Source organism: Heteronotia binoei, chromosome 15 (genome assembly GCF_032191835.1).
Source record: "Heteronotia binoei isolate CCM8104 ecotype False Entrance Well chromosome 15, APGP_CSIRO_Hbin_v1, whole genome shotgun sequence".
Classification (NCBI taxonomy): Eukaryota; Metazoa; Chordata; class Lepidosauria; order Squamata; family Gekkonidae; genus Heteronotia; species Heteronotia binoei.
The window spans coordinates 26,735,668-26,753,919 of record NC_083237.1 but is presented as its reverse complement, the minus strand read 5'-3'; the positions used below and the strand labels follow the sequence as shown (position 1 = coordinate 26,753,919).

Here is an 18,252-nt window from a genome sequence, read left to right as displayed (position 1 = left end):
AATTCCTTTCCATCCAAATGTCACTTGACCTCCCCTCCGCACCCAACCCAGAGAAGGAATAGGATAAGAAACCACAAGGAAGAGATTCCCACAAATGAAATGCGACAGATAGAAGAAGCTATGAGTGAGCATGCATACAGCAAAAGAGCGGGGTGTGGGTATTCTTTGCATGTTTACGTACAAGCAAGATAGGTGGTGTTGAGTGGGCCATTCACACAAAGTCTGACTGCTCTGTGCACAGAGTAAGTTGTGAATGAGTTGTAGACACGACAGTGGTAAGTGTGACAGAATGGGAGCTGGTGGGTGTGCAGTGCCCAAGCATGAGAGGATGAGCTGGAGTGATAAGCACTTTTGTCTGCATGTAAGAGGGAAAAAGTATACAAGCGCCCTTTTGGATTTAGACACCACCGTCATTTTGCATGGACTCAGTACCCTTGGAACCAGACCTGTCCTGGTTAATTCCCTTTGGTGGCTGCTGCTGCTACCTCATAAACTGTGTAGTCACCAGAAACCAATCATATTCCTTTCTGTGGGGACAGAATCCCCTTGCCTTTATTCCTCCACTACATCCTACCTGGAAATCTTTTCTCTGCTTGTCCCAAATACCATCGTCCTTGCTGGATTCTCTTTTTCCAGGACAGCTGCCAACTGATTTCAGGCTGCCCATCACCTACGCTTTCTGAAAGAGACAGGCCCGCCGTCTTCCCACTCTCTACAAAACACACGTCAACAAACACTTGAGAAGTACTGCACCAGAAGCTAGATTGCTGTCATATTCTCACAACACCAACTGTGTGGTTTTGTGGCAACAAAATACACTCTTCTGTGGACAGAATTAGCAGATGGTGAGAAGCCAAGATTTTTATTCTCCCCCCACAAAAAAGAGAGAGAGAGACTGCGCAGGAAGAATTTATAGCAAGAAAACTAGTTAAAATCTGAAGGGGAGTAAGTCTTCCCTTTGTTGAGAAATTCAGATTTAGCAGTGCCATAATGGGAAACTATAAGAGAAGTCTTGGAATCTATCTCACCTAAGATAGTCAATTTTCCTTTACCCCTACCCTCCCCTGTTCATCACAGGATAGGAAAAACGAGGACAGCACAAACTTTCTCACACAAGGACGTAGCACTACAGTTTATGACAGGAAAGTATTTTGAGGTGCCCCCATACAGCAGTATGCACACAGGGGAAAGAATTGGTCTTTTAGGCCTGAGTTTTAGGACACTATTATCTTTCCCCACACAGGATGGTGTCAACAAGCCACCCTTGGAGTGTGAGGTAGAGAGTGCCAGCTGCTTTTTAACTGGCATAAGAGTACGGTCAGACCACAGTTGCAGTAACATGGCACCAACTTCCATTCAATGCATTCCGGCTTGTGGGGGAAAGTCTCACTGGAATCTTTTCCTCCTGCCTCACACATTAAATCTATATTATAATGGAGGGAGTAGATGGAGAAATAGCTGCTTTATATCCATCTACACCACAAGAGTTCTTTCTAGATCCATCCATGAGGTAGAAAAGAGAAGGCTCCACAGGTGGAAGGATACATCGAATGGCAACACACATATGGAAGACTGATAATGGATCCTTCCACTGCCCTGTATTTCATACAGTAGGATGGGAGTGGGTGATATAAAAACTAGGGCCTTTTGCTGTCACCAGTAAGAAGATGCTAATGGCAAAATAAAACAGATACTTTAAAAATGTTTTTTTTCCCCAGAAGTCAAGTAGAAAAAGTGGCTGGTGGATCCATTTCTGAGAAGAATCAAAAAGCTGGCATTCTCAGCAGGAAGGGCCCAGTGCATTTTACAAAGGAAATCCATAGTTCTGTTCAGGGGCAGAGGAGATTTGGTCTGACAGGGGGAGTCATAGTGGAGGAGACTTTCCAAAGAGACAAAAGGACATATCTGGGCTGTCCACCAAGGGTCCCATGCCTCCCCCCAAGAAGGACTACTTTGCCTGCCAAAGAAAGGACATGGCAGGGAATAATCAGTTCTACCAGCAAAGCTGGTGTGGAAATCCATCCAAGCAGACAGGTTCACAACAATCCTTTCTCTCCATGGTGTTATCAAAGCGATAGAGTCTGAGTTGATGCCTGAATGTCCAGGATTTCTCGATTCACCATGCAGTATTGCACGTGGACTGAGCAAGAGCCCACATGCCAGAAATCCACAGCAAAAAGGCCAAAGAGCAGGAACAGATCCATGGCCAGGGCCCATTCACAGTAGGCCGACTCGGAGTCCAGTCCCAGACTGAAGAGAGCACATGCTGGAGTTGAGGAGTCAAGGTCTGGAACCACTGCATGTCACTCTAAAAGAGGAGCGGGGTGGAAGGGACCCTAGCCATTTAAATGCCTAACGACATGGAATGCTTTCCTAGTTTCGCACAGGATCTGAAATACACAGTGTTCCTAAACAAAAAACTGGAACAACAAGAACTAGGCCTGCCATCTCCGGGAAGTAGGGCTGCCAGGTCCCAGTTTGGTGCAGTGGTTAAGTGCGCCGACTCTTATCTAGGAGAACTAGATTTGATTCCCCACTCCTCCACTTGCAGCTGCTGGAATGGCCTTGGGTTAGCCATAGCTCTCAGAGTTGTCTTTGAAAGGGCAGCTTCTGTGAGAGCTTTCTCAGCCCCACCTACCTTAGGGTGTCTGTCGTGGGGGAGGAACATAAAAGAGATTGTAAGCTGAGACTTTGATTCAGAGAGAAAGCGAGGTATAAATCTATGGTCGTCATCTTGGCCACCAATGGGTTGGGTGGTAGGGAGTTGCCAGATCCGAATTGAGAAACTCAGAGATTTGGGGATGGAGTCTGGGGAGGACAGGGACCAATATTCCCTCTAAGCTGCAGGGTCTTGTGAGCAAAAATTCTACTTAGTGAGCTACTGGCATTAAGGTTGTGAGCTACTGCATAAATTATTATGTTCTGGGGTCATCCTTCCTGAACTAAGACAAAAATGTGTGTGCTGGAGGCTAAAAATCTGTGCGCTAGCTCACACTAACTCGGCTTAGAGGGAAGACTGACAGGGACTTCAGTGGGGTACTATGCCATAGAGCCCACCTTCCAAAGCAGCCACAGGCACTGATCTCTGAAGTCTGGAGATTCCAAGGGATCCCCAGGTCCCACCTGGAGGCTGGTATCTCTACTAGAGATGGCAGGATGTAATGCCTCAGAACCTACCCTGCCCCCAATGCACCTGTTTTCCTCAGGGGAATTCATCTGGTGTTCCATTGCAAGTCAGAGTTTGGAAACCCTAGCAAAACCTGTCCTTCCAGCCCTCAACTAGCCCCAGACCCACCTGCATAAGAATGCACACCTCCCTTTGCCTCCCCCATCTTCATGAGTTCAGGATACTGGCAATGAGCAGGGCAGTGCCGCAAGCACTGAGGCAGAACCTGAGAGGCCCAATCCACGATCCTCCATGTCTCGGCTTTGCCTGATAGGTCAGAACTGCTTGGATCCAGAAATAAAGGATACCCACCACAAAGGCCAAGAAGGCACCAAACAAATGGGTTTCCAGTTGGTTATATTGCTGCAATGGTAAAGACAATGGAATAGGTGGTCAGAACAGCAACTCCCCCCAAGTAGGCAGGCAGTATCCTCGCTTCTTGCATATTCCTATAGGCTTGTCTCTGCTCCTACCTGAAAGTTGCCAACAACAGATGAGCCAAGAGCGCAAAATAGGCCGGCAATAAGCCCTGCTAGGTTTAAATGTGAGTTACAGCCATAATCCCTCAACTGCTGGTATTTCAGACAACAGATGACCACACCTGGGAGAGAGAGAAGGCCAAGATTAAATGGATGACTGTGCCAGCAACAACCCACTGCTGTCCCTAAGACATAGGGTTGCCAGCTCCAGTTTGGGAAATCCCTGGAGATTCATTTTTAAAAAAATTCTGGTAAGGGAGCTGAACCTCAGAGAATTAAAACCTTAGACAGTGTATCCCAATATCATTTGAATGCTGATTTCCTGAAGGCATTAGGAAAAGTCCCAGGACAGAAAAGCAGGACAGGTGGGACACATGGAAAAGCCACAGTCCCTGATGGGCTCTCTTCTTTGCATGTAACTCCTTCGCATATTAGGCTTCACACCCCTAATGTAGCCAATCCTCCAAGAGCTTACAGGGCTCTTAGTACAGGGCCTATTGTAAGCTCCAGAAGGATTGGCTACATCAATCCAGGGCTACATCAGGGGTGTGTGGCCTAATATGCAAAGGAGTTCCTGCTACAAAAAAAAAGCCCTGCTAAGTAGGATTCTCAGTTCTGGGTTGGGAAATAGCTAGAAATTTGGGCGCTGGAAGCTTGAGAGGGCGGGGTTGGGGAGGGAGACCTCAGGGGGGCATAATGCCACAGAGCCTACCCTCCAAGCAACCATTTTCTCCAGGGGAACTGATCTTGGTCATCTGGAGATCAATTATAATAGTAGAAGATCTCCAGGAGCCACCTGGAGGCTAGCAACCCTACCCCAAACCAGCTGATAGGAGAGCAGACTTACCTAATAAGGCTCCTATATTCAGGACTTGACCGAAAATGCAGCTTTGTGGTGGGTAGGACCCGCAAGTGCTGGACAGAGAGAGACAGAGCATTGGCAAATTTCATGCATCTGGTACTAAAATTAGACTCTGGCTCTGAATCATCTTCCACTCCCTGCCACCATCAACAGAGTCAACTTGGTATGCAAGTCACTGGGAGAGGCGGTGAGAAAGAGAGACTCGGAGTCTCAGAGTGGCTTAAAATCTCCTTCCCTTCCCCTCCCCACAGAAAACACCCTGTGAGGTCGGCTGGGCTGAGAGAGCACTTTTGAGAACTGCTCTTGAGAGAACAGCTCTGAGAGAACTCTAGCTTGCCCAGCTGCATGTGGAGGAGGAGTGGGGAATCAAACCCAGCTCTTCCAGATTAAAGTCTGTGCACTTAACCACTACACCAAACTGGCTCTTTGGAGCTGACTCTAGACCTCCTCCTTCCTGCAGCCCCCCGCCCTTCTCAACACCACTGCCCAAGGCCAATTCCCAGTTTTTGGGAGCCACAAGCAGTGTTCAGACTTCCTCCCCTGCCTCCCACCATGCCCCTCTACCCACCAATCCACAGGTCCCTTCCCAATGGCCCACCCGTGTGTCCTTCCCCAGAATCCCCACCAGCTGGTCCCATGATGATGCAGGTGGCCAAGAGCATGGGTGGTGGGCAGGCAGGGGAATTGCGCACTGGTGGGTGGTAGTGGGCCCTGCTAGAAACACTGGCAGCTGCCCTACTGGAGCTTCGGCCTGCCTTTCAATTCTTGCTGTCTCTGTGCCTTTTCAGGACTAATATGATAACTGGGACCAATTTTCTGACAGTCAAAGAGGCAAGTCCCCCATCTGTCTCCCTCCTGTAACTGGCTGGGCAGCTGATTAGAAATCCAAAGCCAAATCCAGCTGTCCGGAAAAAGGAAGCTGGTAACCAGGCTATATGGTAGTGAGCCATGCCTGGCAACCAGCGAGGTCTGGCGCCAGATTTCCTGATGCAGGTCCCTATTTGCATTTATCCCAAAGACAGAAATCCAATTTGAATCTATTGGTGACATGTTTCATCCTGCCTTTCCATAATTGCTTATAATATTTTTAAAGTCACTTCCTAGCTCACTAAAAACTGTTAATGCAAATAAATAAATAACCCCTCCTCCAACATCAAACTGGCTTCAAGTATTCATCTTTTTCACTTCGCATACTCAAAAGGCTTTTACAAACGAGAAAATATTGTGTAAGCATAACTTACATAAGGAACAAAAAATATAAGCATACCCATTGGGAAAGATACGTTAAGGTTGGGGCGACCACATAGGAGGCCCCTGCTCTTTGATGACAATTAATATTGAATGTAGGAAACCTGGAGCAGTGCCTCTTAAAGATGACCTTAATAAGATAGGGTTGCTACCCTCCAGGTGGCATCTGGAGATCTCCTGCTATTCTAATTGATCTCCAGACTGCAGAGATTAGTTTCCCTGGAAGAACTGGCTGCACTGGAGGGTGGACTCTGTGGCATTATACCCTGTGAAGATCCCTCCCTTCTCCAAACCCATCCTCTCCAGGCTCCCCCCTTCCTCCTCAAAAAAATCTCCAGGTATTTCCCAACCCTGAGCTGGCTGACCTATGTAGGCTAGCCCAATCTAGTCAGAAGCTAAGCAGAGTCAACCACCCTGGTTAGTTCTTGGATGGGAGACAACAAGAAAGCACAGGGTTTCTATGCAGAGGTAAAGGACAGAGAGCAAGCACAGAGTCATTACTGACCCATGGGGTGACATCACATCATGATGTTTTCTTGGCAGACTTTTTGTTACAGGGTAATTTGCCATTGCCTTCCCCAGTCATCTACACTTTTCCCCCCAGCAAGCTGGTTACTCATTTTACCGAACTCAGAAGGATGGAAGGCGGAGTCAACCTTGAGCCGGCTACCTGAACTCAGCTTCTGTAAGGATCGAACTCAGGTTATGATATGCAGAGATAGAAAACAGCAAACCACCTCTTGTCCTGAAAACCCTACAGGATTGCTGTAACTTAACTGCTACCTGATGGCACTTCCTACCAACAATCAAACATACCTGATGTATGGAAAGCTTTCTGTGATATTTACAGAGCCATTTGCAACTGCCATGACATACCTAAGGAAACAGAAATCACATAAGACAGCTTAAAAAAAAATCCTGTATTAATAGTTCCATTTTATCTGCTTTCTAAAGATGTAAGGTACTTTAAAAACATAGGCACAAACTGAGCTGATAGGCAAACAGCCTGCTTTCAACATGCAGAATTTATATAGCACTTTAAAGAATTTTAAGCACTTTACACACATTTGTCTTTACAGTGACCCAAGAAAACAGGCCAGTATTATTAGCTCTGTTTGACAGATTTGGGCTAAGAGTGAATGTTTCCTCAGGCCACTGATTGAGCTTAGAATGCCGAGGGCAAAGTGAAGATTGAGCACTTTCAGATATGCAGCTGCAGATTCTTGTTTTGTTAAAATAAAGCATTCAAATGCCATGAAAATGAGCAGAAAAACCCAAAGGACATAATTCATTGGAACAAAGTTTTGAGTCCAGTGACACCTTTAAGGACAACAAAGTTTTATTCTGGGTGTCAACTTTTGTGTGCATACACACTGGGCTCAGACTTTGTTCTGCTGCCTACTTCAGAACAAAGCAGCTACACTCCTGAATAATTCAGTGCACTTTAAAAAAACAGACAACTGCCCATCATCCGGTAAAGTAATAATAATGATGATCATATGACAGTGTGTTAACAATGCTCACATCCACATCCTATTTTTCTCCATCAGCCAAGATTGACACACCAGCCTCTACCTGGTGAATTTCTTCTCCAGGGGAATTTTTTGCTAACATACAGAGTGCACAATTTCCAAATCTGAGCTGACACATCCCATTTCTTCAATATCCTATCCAACCAGTCCCAGAGAGAGGCCAAAATCTAGTTGCCCCTTCAAAGCCAACCAGTCCCCTTCTTTGGATTACTCACACAACCCAGAAGCCGACACTACCCCCTACAGCTAGGAGCACTGGAAGCAAAGCCCAGACCCACATGGTGGCAGAAGACCTGGAGACAAAAAAGAAAAGGAGAGCATCAAAAAGAGGTCTGTAGGGCAGGATTCCAGAGTTCACTGGGAAATGAGATGGGGCTAAAGCCGAGAAGCAACCAGATCTGTTGCCTTCAAGTGTTGCTTTGTGACCTTGAGGGGTTTGGTCAAATAAGATCCCAGCAGAATGGATAAGATATAAATCTTGTGGGCAACTAGAGCCAGGATTTGTGGGAACCTCAGTTAGACTTACAAACCAGAACTCTGCTGGGTCTACCTGTTATCAAAGGCAAGGCCCCATCTCTCCAGAGAACTTCTACTTTGATAATAAAGCAAGTTCCCCTGAGGGTATACATAAAACCTTGTGGCCACGCCTCCCATTCAGCCAGCTCCCAGCAGGAAAGGCTCCTGTTAAGAATTAAAGCAAAAGGTCACCTTTGTAGTAGTGAGGGGGATCTTGCAGGGGGGAAATTCGTAGACAGACTTGGCTCCCATGCTGTCTGGAAGTCAGCTCTGGATTTTCCAGTTCATCTTTTGCCTCCTTCTGTCTTTGGTGCCATGCAACATAGAATCTTCCTTACCTGGGGATTATCTGCCCACACATTCAGGAACCTGTTGTTTTCTCTAGAGGGTAGAAAGTGTTGTGTTCCAGCAGTGCTTTTTGATCGTCCCACCCTAACTCTGACACTGGGCAAAGGGCAGCATGATGGCATAATTAATGGGTGACTTTTGTTCCCAAGGAGCACCATTTATGGTACCCCATACCCTAGATAAACCTTTCAATGGTTAATTTGACATAACAGCTGGAGGGCATGAATGATTTCCACAACTGCCTTGAATAAACAAATTGCTATCATTAGAGAAACATTGTATTCCAGGTCTAGCATCTTCCCCTTGGAGGTCTGATACCCTGGGTAAGATGTCTTTTGCTCTATCACAGACTGCAAATGTTTTTCATGCTTGGCTTCTTCTTTTCCTCTCTCTACATCTGTTTTGTTGGCTGGGCTCCACAACCAGCCTAAATAAAACTTTTTGCAATTGTGACCATATTTTAAATGACCTGGACCAGCCCACCCTGTGGCTCAGAGGGGAAGTGTGATTAGAATTCACTGGTTGCTTTAGACCAGGGGTGTCCAAACTGCAGCTCAGGAGCCACATCTGGCTCTTTCACATATATTGTGCAGCTCTCAAAAGCCCCCATCGCCCCTTCGGCCAGCTTGGAGAAATCATTTCTTTCTTTAAATCTCTTCTCTAAGCCAAGTCAACTGGCAGCTTGGAGAGTTCATTTAAAGTTGCTTTCTTTCCACCTCTCCCTCCCTCCTATACCTTCCTTCCTTCCAGCTCTCAAAAAACTGATGTCTTGGGCTTTCAAACATCTGGTATTTATTCTATGTGGCTTTTACGTTAAGCAAGTTTGATCTGGTTTAGATGAACAGTCAGTATTTTCCATGCAGATTTCTTGCAGAGACACTCAAGGTAAGTTTCTGATGAAGCCACTTTTGACTCTCGAAAACTTTGACCCTGGAAATGTTGGTCTCTAATGTGCTACTGGACTCTTACTTGAGCTTTTCTACTGCAGACCAACCTGGTTGAACTTCTGAAACTTTTTTGAACAAGAAATAATTCTTACAATGCAGCTTCTTTTTTTGTCACTAGATGGTAGCCTTATCACCAGTCCTCAAAATTCCCCTCTCACGCTATGTCTATGGCTGGGAAAGTCACCATTTCACCAGGTCCAGCAAACCGTAGTTTTAAATACATGAATACTGAGAATTCATACCCACTAAGGTCATATGATCTGAATTTTTTCTTAGTACTTGCAATGAAAACTAGAAAAATAAAATCTCCTGTAGGAAACATTCTACTGCTTCGGCGGGGAGGGTGGGATATAAATTAAATATTATTACTATTATTACTATCCCTTGGCTGTAACTAATCTTCACATTAATGCAATTATAGTTATGGTTATAACATATTGTCAAGATACTGCATTTGATTATGTTATTAAATATTTATAGTCAATATTTGATTTTGTATTACAAAACCCTGACCTGGATAGTCCAGGCTACCTAATCTCAGCAGATCTCAGAAGCCAAGCATCCAGGCTGGCTCTGGTCAGCACTTGGATGGGAAACCTCCAACGAAGCCCCAAGGTCACTACACAAAGGCAGGCAAAATGCAAACCACTTCTGTTCATCTCTGGCCTTGAAAACCCTACAGGGTTGCCATAAGTCAGCTGCAACCTGATGGCACTTTCCATAACCAATACAAAGCCTGTGTGGCCTAGTGGTTAGTGTGTCATCTTCATTTGGGACACTCACTGGTTGAGCAGTGACATTTAGATGCAGTCTGGTGCTTTCTCAGCCTGAAATCCACTGATAGTGCACAGATCCACAGATACAAGGGGAAGTTGTTTTCTGCAGTGAGCTAGCCACTCACAGGTTCTATTGGGACTTATATGATCTAATATGCATATGAATTCCTATTCAGCTGCCTTTTGCTGGAACCTCTCATTAAAACTTCTTATTTATGAAAAATGACAAATTTTACACTAAAGTTTCAGTGGAGGCTGTGAATAGGTGGGTCTTTAAAGGAAGCCGTTGTTCTTTGTCAAGAGATTTATGCACATCGACCTGCTTTGCTAATTCATCAAAAGCATGTAGAATTCGACTCCCAGTCTGATAGGATCATTTACCCTTTGGACAGGCTCTTGTCTTCCACTGCATAACAGATGTTGAGTACTTATCTCTGGAACGTACTATGTAATTACTTTTCTCACTCTCCCTCACTGTCTGTACTAGCATTGCCAACCAACAGGTAGGGCCTGGAGACCTCCCAGAATTACAACCGATCCAGACAGAGATCAGCTTCCCTGGAGAAAATGGCTGCTTTGGAGAGTACGCAGCATGGCATTATATCCCAACAAGGTCTGTTGGTAGCAGGGTTGCTAATCCCCAGGTGGGGAAAGGAGAGCCCATGGTTTGGAGGCCCTCACCACCTTCTGGGCTATCAGAAAGCAGGGTGGGGGGAGGGAAATGTCTGCTGGGCACTCCATTATACCCTGAGACTGATTCCCATAGGGTATAATGGAGAATTGATTAGTGGGTATTGGGGGGGTCTGATTTTTTTAGGCAGAAGCACCAGATTTTCAGTATAGCATCCAGTCCTTCTCCTCAAAACACCCCCCGAGTTTCAAAAAGAAGAAGATGCCCCTATCCTTCATTTACGGTTGCTAAGTCCCCCACAGGCTTTGTCAGGGGACTTATATGCTTTACACGTGCAGCACGATGCCGTCACTCGAAAGTGCTGTCATTGCGCCGGCAATGTCGTGCACCAGCCGCTCTAGAAGCATCCAGGAAAACTCTAGGGTTTTCCTGGATGCTCTAGCAATTTGTGTACTATAGAGTTTTCCTCCCAAATTGCAGGAACATCCAGGAAAACCATAGAGTTTTCCTGGACGCTCCTGGAGTGGCCAGCATGTGACGTTGCCAGTGCAATGATGGCACTTCCGAATGACATCATTGCACCAGTTATGTTGGAGGAGGATCTCCCCACCAGCCCAATATGGGCCGGCAGGTTGGGAACTTCCAGAGCGGGAGAACCCCTGCCCGGCTCAGGAACTTGGCAGCCCTAGTTTCATTATTTCCAATTGGAGGAAAAACATTTTAAAGGCATGTGGTTTCTTTAAATGTGATCACCAGAACTCCTTTGGGAGTTCAACTGTGCTTGTCAACCCCTGGCTCCTGGCTCTACCCCCAAAGTCTCCTGGCTCCACTCCCAAAATCCCCAGATATTTCCTGAGTCGGACCCGGAAACCCTGTACCCTTCCTCAGAGTAGAGTTACCAGGTCTGTGTTGGAAAATACCTGGAGAATTTGGGGGTGCATCCCAAAGAGGGCAGGGTTTGGGGTGGAGGAGGGGCCTCACCTCAGCATGCTATAATGCCATAGAGTCCACCCTCCAGAGCAGCTGATCTCTGTCCACTGGAGATCAGTTGTAAAAGCAGGAGATCTCCAGGACTCACCTGACAACCAATGTTCCCTCTAAGCTGCAGAGTCCTGTGAGCAAAAATTCAACTTTGTGACCTACTGGTATTAAAGTTGTGAGCTACTGCATAAATTAGTGTGCTCTGGGGCCAATTTTCCTGAGCTAAGACAAAAATGTGTGAGCTGGAGGCTAAAAATCTGTGAGCTATCACACTAACTCGGCTTAGAGGGAACACTGCAGACAACCCTACCTCAAAGCTTTGGCTCTTTACTGCTTAAATCCTGGAAAATCTTATTGGTCTCTGTGCTGCTACACTGGAATCAAGCTTGACAAAGCAGGCATCACAACAAATCTGTTAACCTCTCAGGTGCCACAGTACTCTGTATTGTATTGACAGAAATAGACTCAGTCCAGCACTGAAGGCGATAATGGAAATCAGTAAAAATGTCTCAAGGATGTTTTAATAGGAAGTGGTGAAACTGTACAGGACAATGGTTGCAGTTAAGTCCAGGGCTTTGTTTGTAGAAAAAGCCCAACAGGAACTTATTTGCATATTAGGCCACACCCCTGGTGCCAAGCCAGCCAGAACTGTGTTCCTGCTCAAAAAAAAAGCCCTGGTTAAGTCAAATATGGTTTGAGAAAGGCCTAACTAAGTAAGGGCGTGACTGTAAATGAAAGGGTAGACTGGTTGGTATCAGCACATACAGCCCCTCCTACAGTTGACCCCTGTGATTATTGTGCCATGGTATTTTCCTGATACAGCACCCACGGGAGGCTTGGCACATGATTGGTGTGGCTCTCTATGCAAGTTTCCCAAGCTTATGTCCCACAAAATGGAGCTGCTGTTGACAAGCAAGGAACAACAACAACAAAAAGAGTGGGTGTTCTTTGTCATTTATGGATAACAATTTAAAATCTGTCTGTCCTGGTGGAATATCAAATCAGACTACTGATGGCCTGCAACTTCCCTGGAGACACGAAAAAAACAAGCCTTTGATAGGAATTCTGAATGGAAGCATCTGGAGTTAATCCCATACCTTCCAGGGTTGCCCCAGGTAAATGGATGCTCTTGTAACATTTTACAACCCATGGATCAAAAGATGGCAGTAGCATGCTTTATTATGCATGAAGCTGGCTGTGGCTTAAAGACTTGTGTGATTTTGTGATATCTGCAAGATGCATGCCTCCAACAAATGGCTCAGGTAGACATCTGTTGAAGTATAGAAACTAGTCGCCGAAAGTTTTCACAGAGTAGAAATGAGCATACTGTCACTTCTTGAGTATTGGGGTGAATTAGTCATGGGACAAAATTATGTAGGACAAAATATTGGGGAGAATTAATCACAAGGGAACAATTAGGACAATGGTCCCTGATATTGGGGGACAGGGTGACAATTATGTAGGACAACCCAATATTGGGGTGAATTAGTCACAGAGTGATAATTATGTAGGATAACAAGTCCCAGTATAAGGGTGAATTACACGCAGGGTAACAAGTATGTGGGATGGTAGCTCAGTGGTAGAGCATCTAGGTCCCAGGTTCAGTCCCTGGCATCTCCAACTAAAAAGGGTCCAGGCAAATAGCCGTGAAAAACCTCAGCTTGAGAGCTGCTGTCAGTCTGAGTAGACAATACTGACTTTGATTGACTGAGGGTCTGATTCAGTATAAGGCAGCTTCATATGTTCATATATGCTCATATGACAAAGGTTCCCAATCTTGGTGAGCCTGAGAGCAATTTCAGAATTCTAAGAATGAAGTTGGCACCACCACACAATGGCAGTGGGGTGCTGAAGCCACTCACAAAATATTGGGGAACTGCAAGCCAAGAATCCTGTATGAAGGAGGCCAGATGCCAAGAGGTGTTTGTTTTGAGCACCATCTCCTCCAATGTAGGAAAGTCAGGACTGGCTACTTGCTTTGGGGAGGAGATGCTTTGTCAAAGAAGAAAATTAGCACAGTGGGGAACCACATTAAGGAATCAGATCACTGATATAAATCCAAACCAAGTCACTAGGACCAGAATTCACAATCCTATTGGTTGTTGTTAACTTTAGAACAGGTGCGGAGGACTCAAAATCAGATCACCAGTAGCAGTAGGAGAGACTGATTAAAGTTTTTCTCTGTGCCTTGAAGTATACTGAATGCCTGAAGCAGCAAGCAGACCTTCATGAGAGATATTTACAAGTATATCTTCCATATTTGTGTTAGGGTTACCAGCCTTCAGGTGGGGCCTGGAGATCTCCCGTTTTTACAACTGATCTTCAGCTGGCAGAGATCAGTTCCCCTGGAGAAAATGGCTGCTTCGGAAGGTGGACTCTATGGCACAGCACTGTACTATGCTGAGGCTTCTCCCTTCCCCAAACCCTGCCCTCTCCCAGATCCACCACCTAAGTCTCCAACACAGACCTGGCAACCCTGTGTTCAGCTCCTACAGTTTTGTGCAAAAGGGGCTTGGGAAGATTCAGTCAAACAAAATTATAGTCCTAGAAACAGCTGCCTGTGAGATATGGGGTCCGATCCAGCTAGCGTTTTTTGCTCAATCTCCTCCTTACTACAGCTTCCCATCCCAGGTGGCTTTTGGCCATGCAGAGCCTATGACTCCCGGGAGAGCCGTTTTAGGTGCCCAAGAGGACACCTGTTTCCTCCCTTTCTCACCAGCAGAAAAGCTGGATGGATCCAACCCACATACTACTTTGTCTTTAAGCCACCTTTTACTGCATAAGGGTAACAAATCTTACAAGGGGCATTTAGAATTTTTTTTTTCTATCTATGGAATATTTCTGAGAGAACTTAGTTATCTTGCTGAGATCCTAGAAAAGAGAGAGTGACTCTGATGCTGCAGGTCTCGATGACTGTAATTCCTCCTTGGTGGGAGGGTATTCTTCTTCTTCTTTAGAGATTGAGGAAAGGGCTTGCTCTTCATTTCTCATTGGCTGTTGGCTAGATGAGATTTCTGTTGCTTCCTTGGATATCCAGTAAAAAGGTAAAGGTTTGTGCAAGCACCAGTTGTTTCTGACTCTGGGGTGACATCGCATCACAACATTTTCACGGCAGATTTTTTTATGGGATGGTTTGCCATTGTCCTTCCCGGTCATCTACACTTCCCCCCCCAACAAGCTGGGTATTCATTTTATCAACCTCAGAAGGATGGAAGGCTGAGTCAAGCTTGAGCCAGCTACCTGAACTCAGCTTCCGCCAGGAATTTAACTCAGGTCATGAACAGAGAGCTCGGACTGCAGTACTGCAACTTTACCACTGTGCACTATGGGGCTACTTGGATATCCAGTAGAGGATGCTAACATACTGCAGACTTCCATTCTAGTTAGAGGGAATAATTTAGCATATATACATGGGAAATGTTTGCTAAACCTATATCTATATCACCCTTGCTATTTCTTTTGTTGCTGTTTTTTGCCATCAAGTCACAGTGGACTTATAGTGACCCCACGGGGTTTATGAGGCAAGAGACATTCAGAGGTAGTTTGTTGTTGCCTGCCTCCGTGCCATGACCCTGGTATTCCTTGGTGGTCACCTATCCAAGATCAACTCTGCTTAAGCCCAGGCTATCTATGTATGGTAGGCCATTTCTTTAATAACCCAATATTCTTTCAAACAACCACAAATGCTCTTTAATGAAATAAGGGATCTCTTTTGTATGGCTACAGGGCACATTTTAATACAGGCTGGATTTTGCAAAAGGTGAGGGAAAGAATGAAAGTAAGCCAGTACAGGCTGGTACAAAGTCCAGGTAAGATAGCGGCCAGCTGCTATCTTTGAGTACCGCCCCCCCCCACCCCGCACCAGACATTACTGGAAGGCAATTAGCATTTATGGTCACCTCCAGGTGTAGAATAAGTGGTTCCAGAAAACTTGGTGATAGAGCAATTAATACTGGAGACAGATGACAGAAGTTTCACCTTAAACAACAGACAAAAAGAGATATTGCAGAGTATATTTTTAAGAAGGGAATGGTTTTGCGATTGAGTGAAAGTGAGGTTAACAGAAGAAAAGAAGACTGAGGCAGAATGCTGGTAGCTTGGCAAGTCACACTCCCAAGTTACATTCTTACTGGAATGGAAGCGGGGGAAGCAATTTTCACAAACAATTCCTTTATTTCCCAATAAGGCAATCATGCTTGTAGTGTAATATAGGGTTGAATCCTACCAGCTATTCCACTGGCAAGAGCAGGAGCCCATCCCTGCAAAAAAGCCTATGACCAGGAACAGGGCCAGCCCTAGACTATCTGGCACCCTAAACAAGGCTAACTTCTGGCTCTCCCCCCCCCCCCCCAATTATAACATCACTGAGTCACATGGGGGTGCCAAGGTTGGTGCCCTAGGCAATCGCCTAGTTTGCCTAGTGGCAGGGCTGGCCCTGTCCAGGATTGTGGGAACTGCAGACAAAACCCATGTGGAATGCTGGCTCCAATGAGGATCAGAAGCAGGTGAGACCGAGTTAAAAAGCTGGTAGGATATAACCCATAGACTACAAAATGGCATAGATGGAAACAGGTGGACTCTTGTGTACTAGTAACACCCGCAGTCCTAGCTGGTTATGAACTGCTGAAAGCACTTTTCCACCTGCCCTGTTCAGGTATTCTAACAATTGTCTGTTCTGCTCCTGCTCTTAAGAGAGAAAAAGTTTTGTTTTTCTCTTAAATTTATAGCCTGCTTTCCAACCCTCTGGAGCCCTTTAAGAACATTTAGCAAGCTGTTCATCCAGGGTTGCCACCCTCCAGGTGGGGCCTGGAAGGCTCCCAGAATTACAACTGATCTCCAAACAACAGAGAACAGTCCTGCCAGAGAGGATGGCTAAATCGGAGAATGGACTCTATTATCCCCTGGTGAGGTTTCCTCCCCAAACCCTGATCTCCCTAAGCTCCATTCCTAAATTTACCAGAATGTTCCCAATCCAAAATTGACATCCCTAGCTCAATTGCTGACAAGTCTGACTGTACTGAGCTAGCTGAAATTTAGGCACATTCAATAATATTTACTGTCTGCAAAGGCAGATATGGGGAAAAGCACAGAAGGGAAACAAGAGCAGTTTCTTGCAGTTGCACACATACTAACAAAAAACAAATAAAGATGCTCCCAATTTATTAGAGGTGGCCAACAGTAGCTCTCCAGATGTTTTTTGCCTACAACTCCCATCAGCTCCAGCCAGTATGGCCAATGGCTGGGGCTGATGGGAGTTGTAGGCAAAAAAGCATCTGAAGAGCTACCGTTGGCCACCCCTGACTTCATTTATACTCCACCATTCTCCTCAGTGGGAGTAGTTCACCTCATTGTCCTTTCCTCAATTTTATTTTCACAACAACTCTGTGAGGTAGGTTAGTGACTGAAAGTGAGTGACTGGGTCCAAAGTCACCTACTGAGCTTCCATGGCAGAATGGAAATTTGATCCTGGGACTGCCACTATACCACAGTGATTCAATAGCTTCGTTGTCTTTAGGGGATGCCTTTCCAAATAAGAGGGAGAGTTTTTGTAGGGGTAGATATTAGAAAACAAGGAAAGTCCCTAGTAGATAGGAACTATTAGAATACATGTAATTAGCATGCAGGAATTACTTTAATTGTTTAGTTCTTTCCTCCTGGATAAGAGCAAATGCTATATCCTGTTTGTGTTCCCAAAATTGCAAGATGCCTTACCAGAAAGCTGTGAGCTTGTGGTCACTGGATAGCTCTCCTTCCCCTTTAAACTCATGGATCTCTTTGCATGGTTTCTCCTGTGTTGCCGGGGCTCCAAAGCCAGGTCTTAGGTGCTCCTTTGGAATTCCATCCTTCAGGCCCAGGATCTTGACTAGCTGCTGAAGTCATCTGGCCTTGGATTTTATATTAGCAAAGGGTGTATCGGCCACCCCTCCAACATTCAATATTCAGAAGCCAAGACAAACCAAAGAAACACAGTGCATACCACAGCTGCCTGCATAGGGTGTGATCCACCTCTTTAGTACTTGGTGATAAGAGATGCAACTGTTCAGTCATCTTGTAGTACAGGGATGGTCAACTGGTATATATTCTGAACCTGGCCCAGGAAATGATTGCAATGAGCTCCCGAAGGTAGATGTCTGGCTCCTTGCTTCACTCCTAGGGAAATAATGTGTTGTTGGGGAGGGGGGCGGTTTAAGAAAGGCAGCAGGGAGAGAAAGATATTCCAGTTTTCAAGGAGTTATTACAGGCCCTTCTTGCTGGGCAGCACCAGTTTTCTATAGAGCCTGGATAGCAGAGAGTGACTCCAGATAGTTCTGGCCCCAAGGCACTGTCTGATGAATAGGCGATCAACAGACAAAAAGCCTTATCTGGGTGATTTCCCCCTAGCAGGAAGGTAGATTTGGAATAGCTAGGGGTCAAAACAGACCAAGGGTTGCCTGCCTCCAGGTGGAGTCTGGAGATCTCCCAAAATTACAGAGATCAGTTACCTGGAGAAAATGGCTAATTTGCAGGACATTGTACCCTGCTCAGGTCCTTCCCCTCCCCAAGCCCTGGCTTCTTCAGGTTGCAATCCCAAATTTCCATGGATTTCCTAACCCTTAGCTGGCAATCCTAAAGTCCAGACCAGATGTTAGAAGATCCATGACTATGCCTCCAGGGCATTTTTCTTTACAACTAGGGCTTTTTTTGAGCAGAAACACAGTTCCAGCTGGCTTGGTGTCAGAGGTGTGTGGCCTAATATGCAAATGAATTCCTGCTGGGCTTTTTCTGT

The 18,252-nt window shown here is 45.7% G+C and overlaps 1 protein-coding gene across 4 annotated transcripts; it reads right to left on the bottom strand.

The window, feature by feature from the left end:
• Positions 1-835: 835 nt before the first annotated feature.
• Positions 836-17,295, bottom strand: TMEM150B (transmembrane protein 150B). Of its 4 annotated transcripts, none has more exons than XM_060256217.1 (7): positions 17,199-17,295; positions 7,503-7,580; positions 6,572-6,631; positions 4,493-4,560; positions 3,640-3,767; positions 3,352-3,529; positions 836-2,266 (listed from the first exon to the last, which is right to left on the bottom strand). In XM_060256217.1, exons 2-7 carry the CDS (start codon positions 7,565-7,567, stop codon positions 2,067-2,069), a joined length of 699 nt encoding a protein of 232 aa, XP_060112200.1. In that variant the 5' UTR covers positions 7,568-7,580; positions 17,199-17,295; the 3' UTR covers positions 836-2,066. The 4 variants fall into 4 exon arrangements, with proteins under 4 accessions (XP_060112200.1, XP_060112199.1, XP_060112202.1 ...); XM_060256216.1 differs by lacking the exon at positions 17,199-17,295 and adding an exon at positions 7,838-7,894; XM_060256219.1 differs by lacking the exon at positions 17,199-17,295 and adding an exon at positions 7,838-7,894 and having other exon boundaries at positions 3,475-3,529.
• Positions 17,296-18,252: the final 957 nt, after the last annotated feature.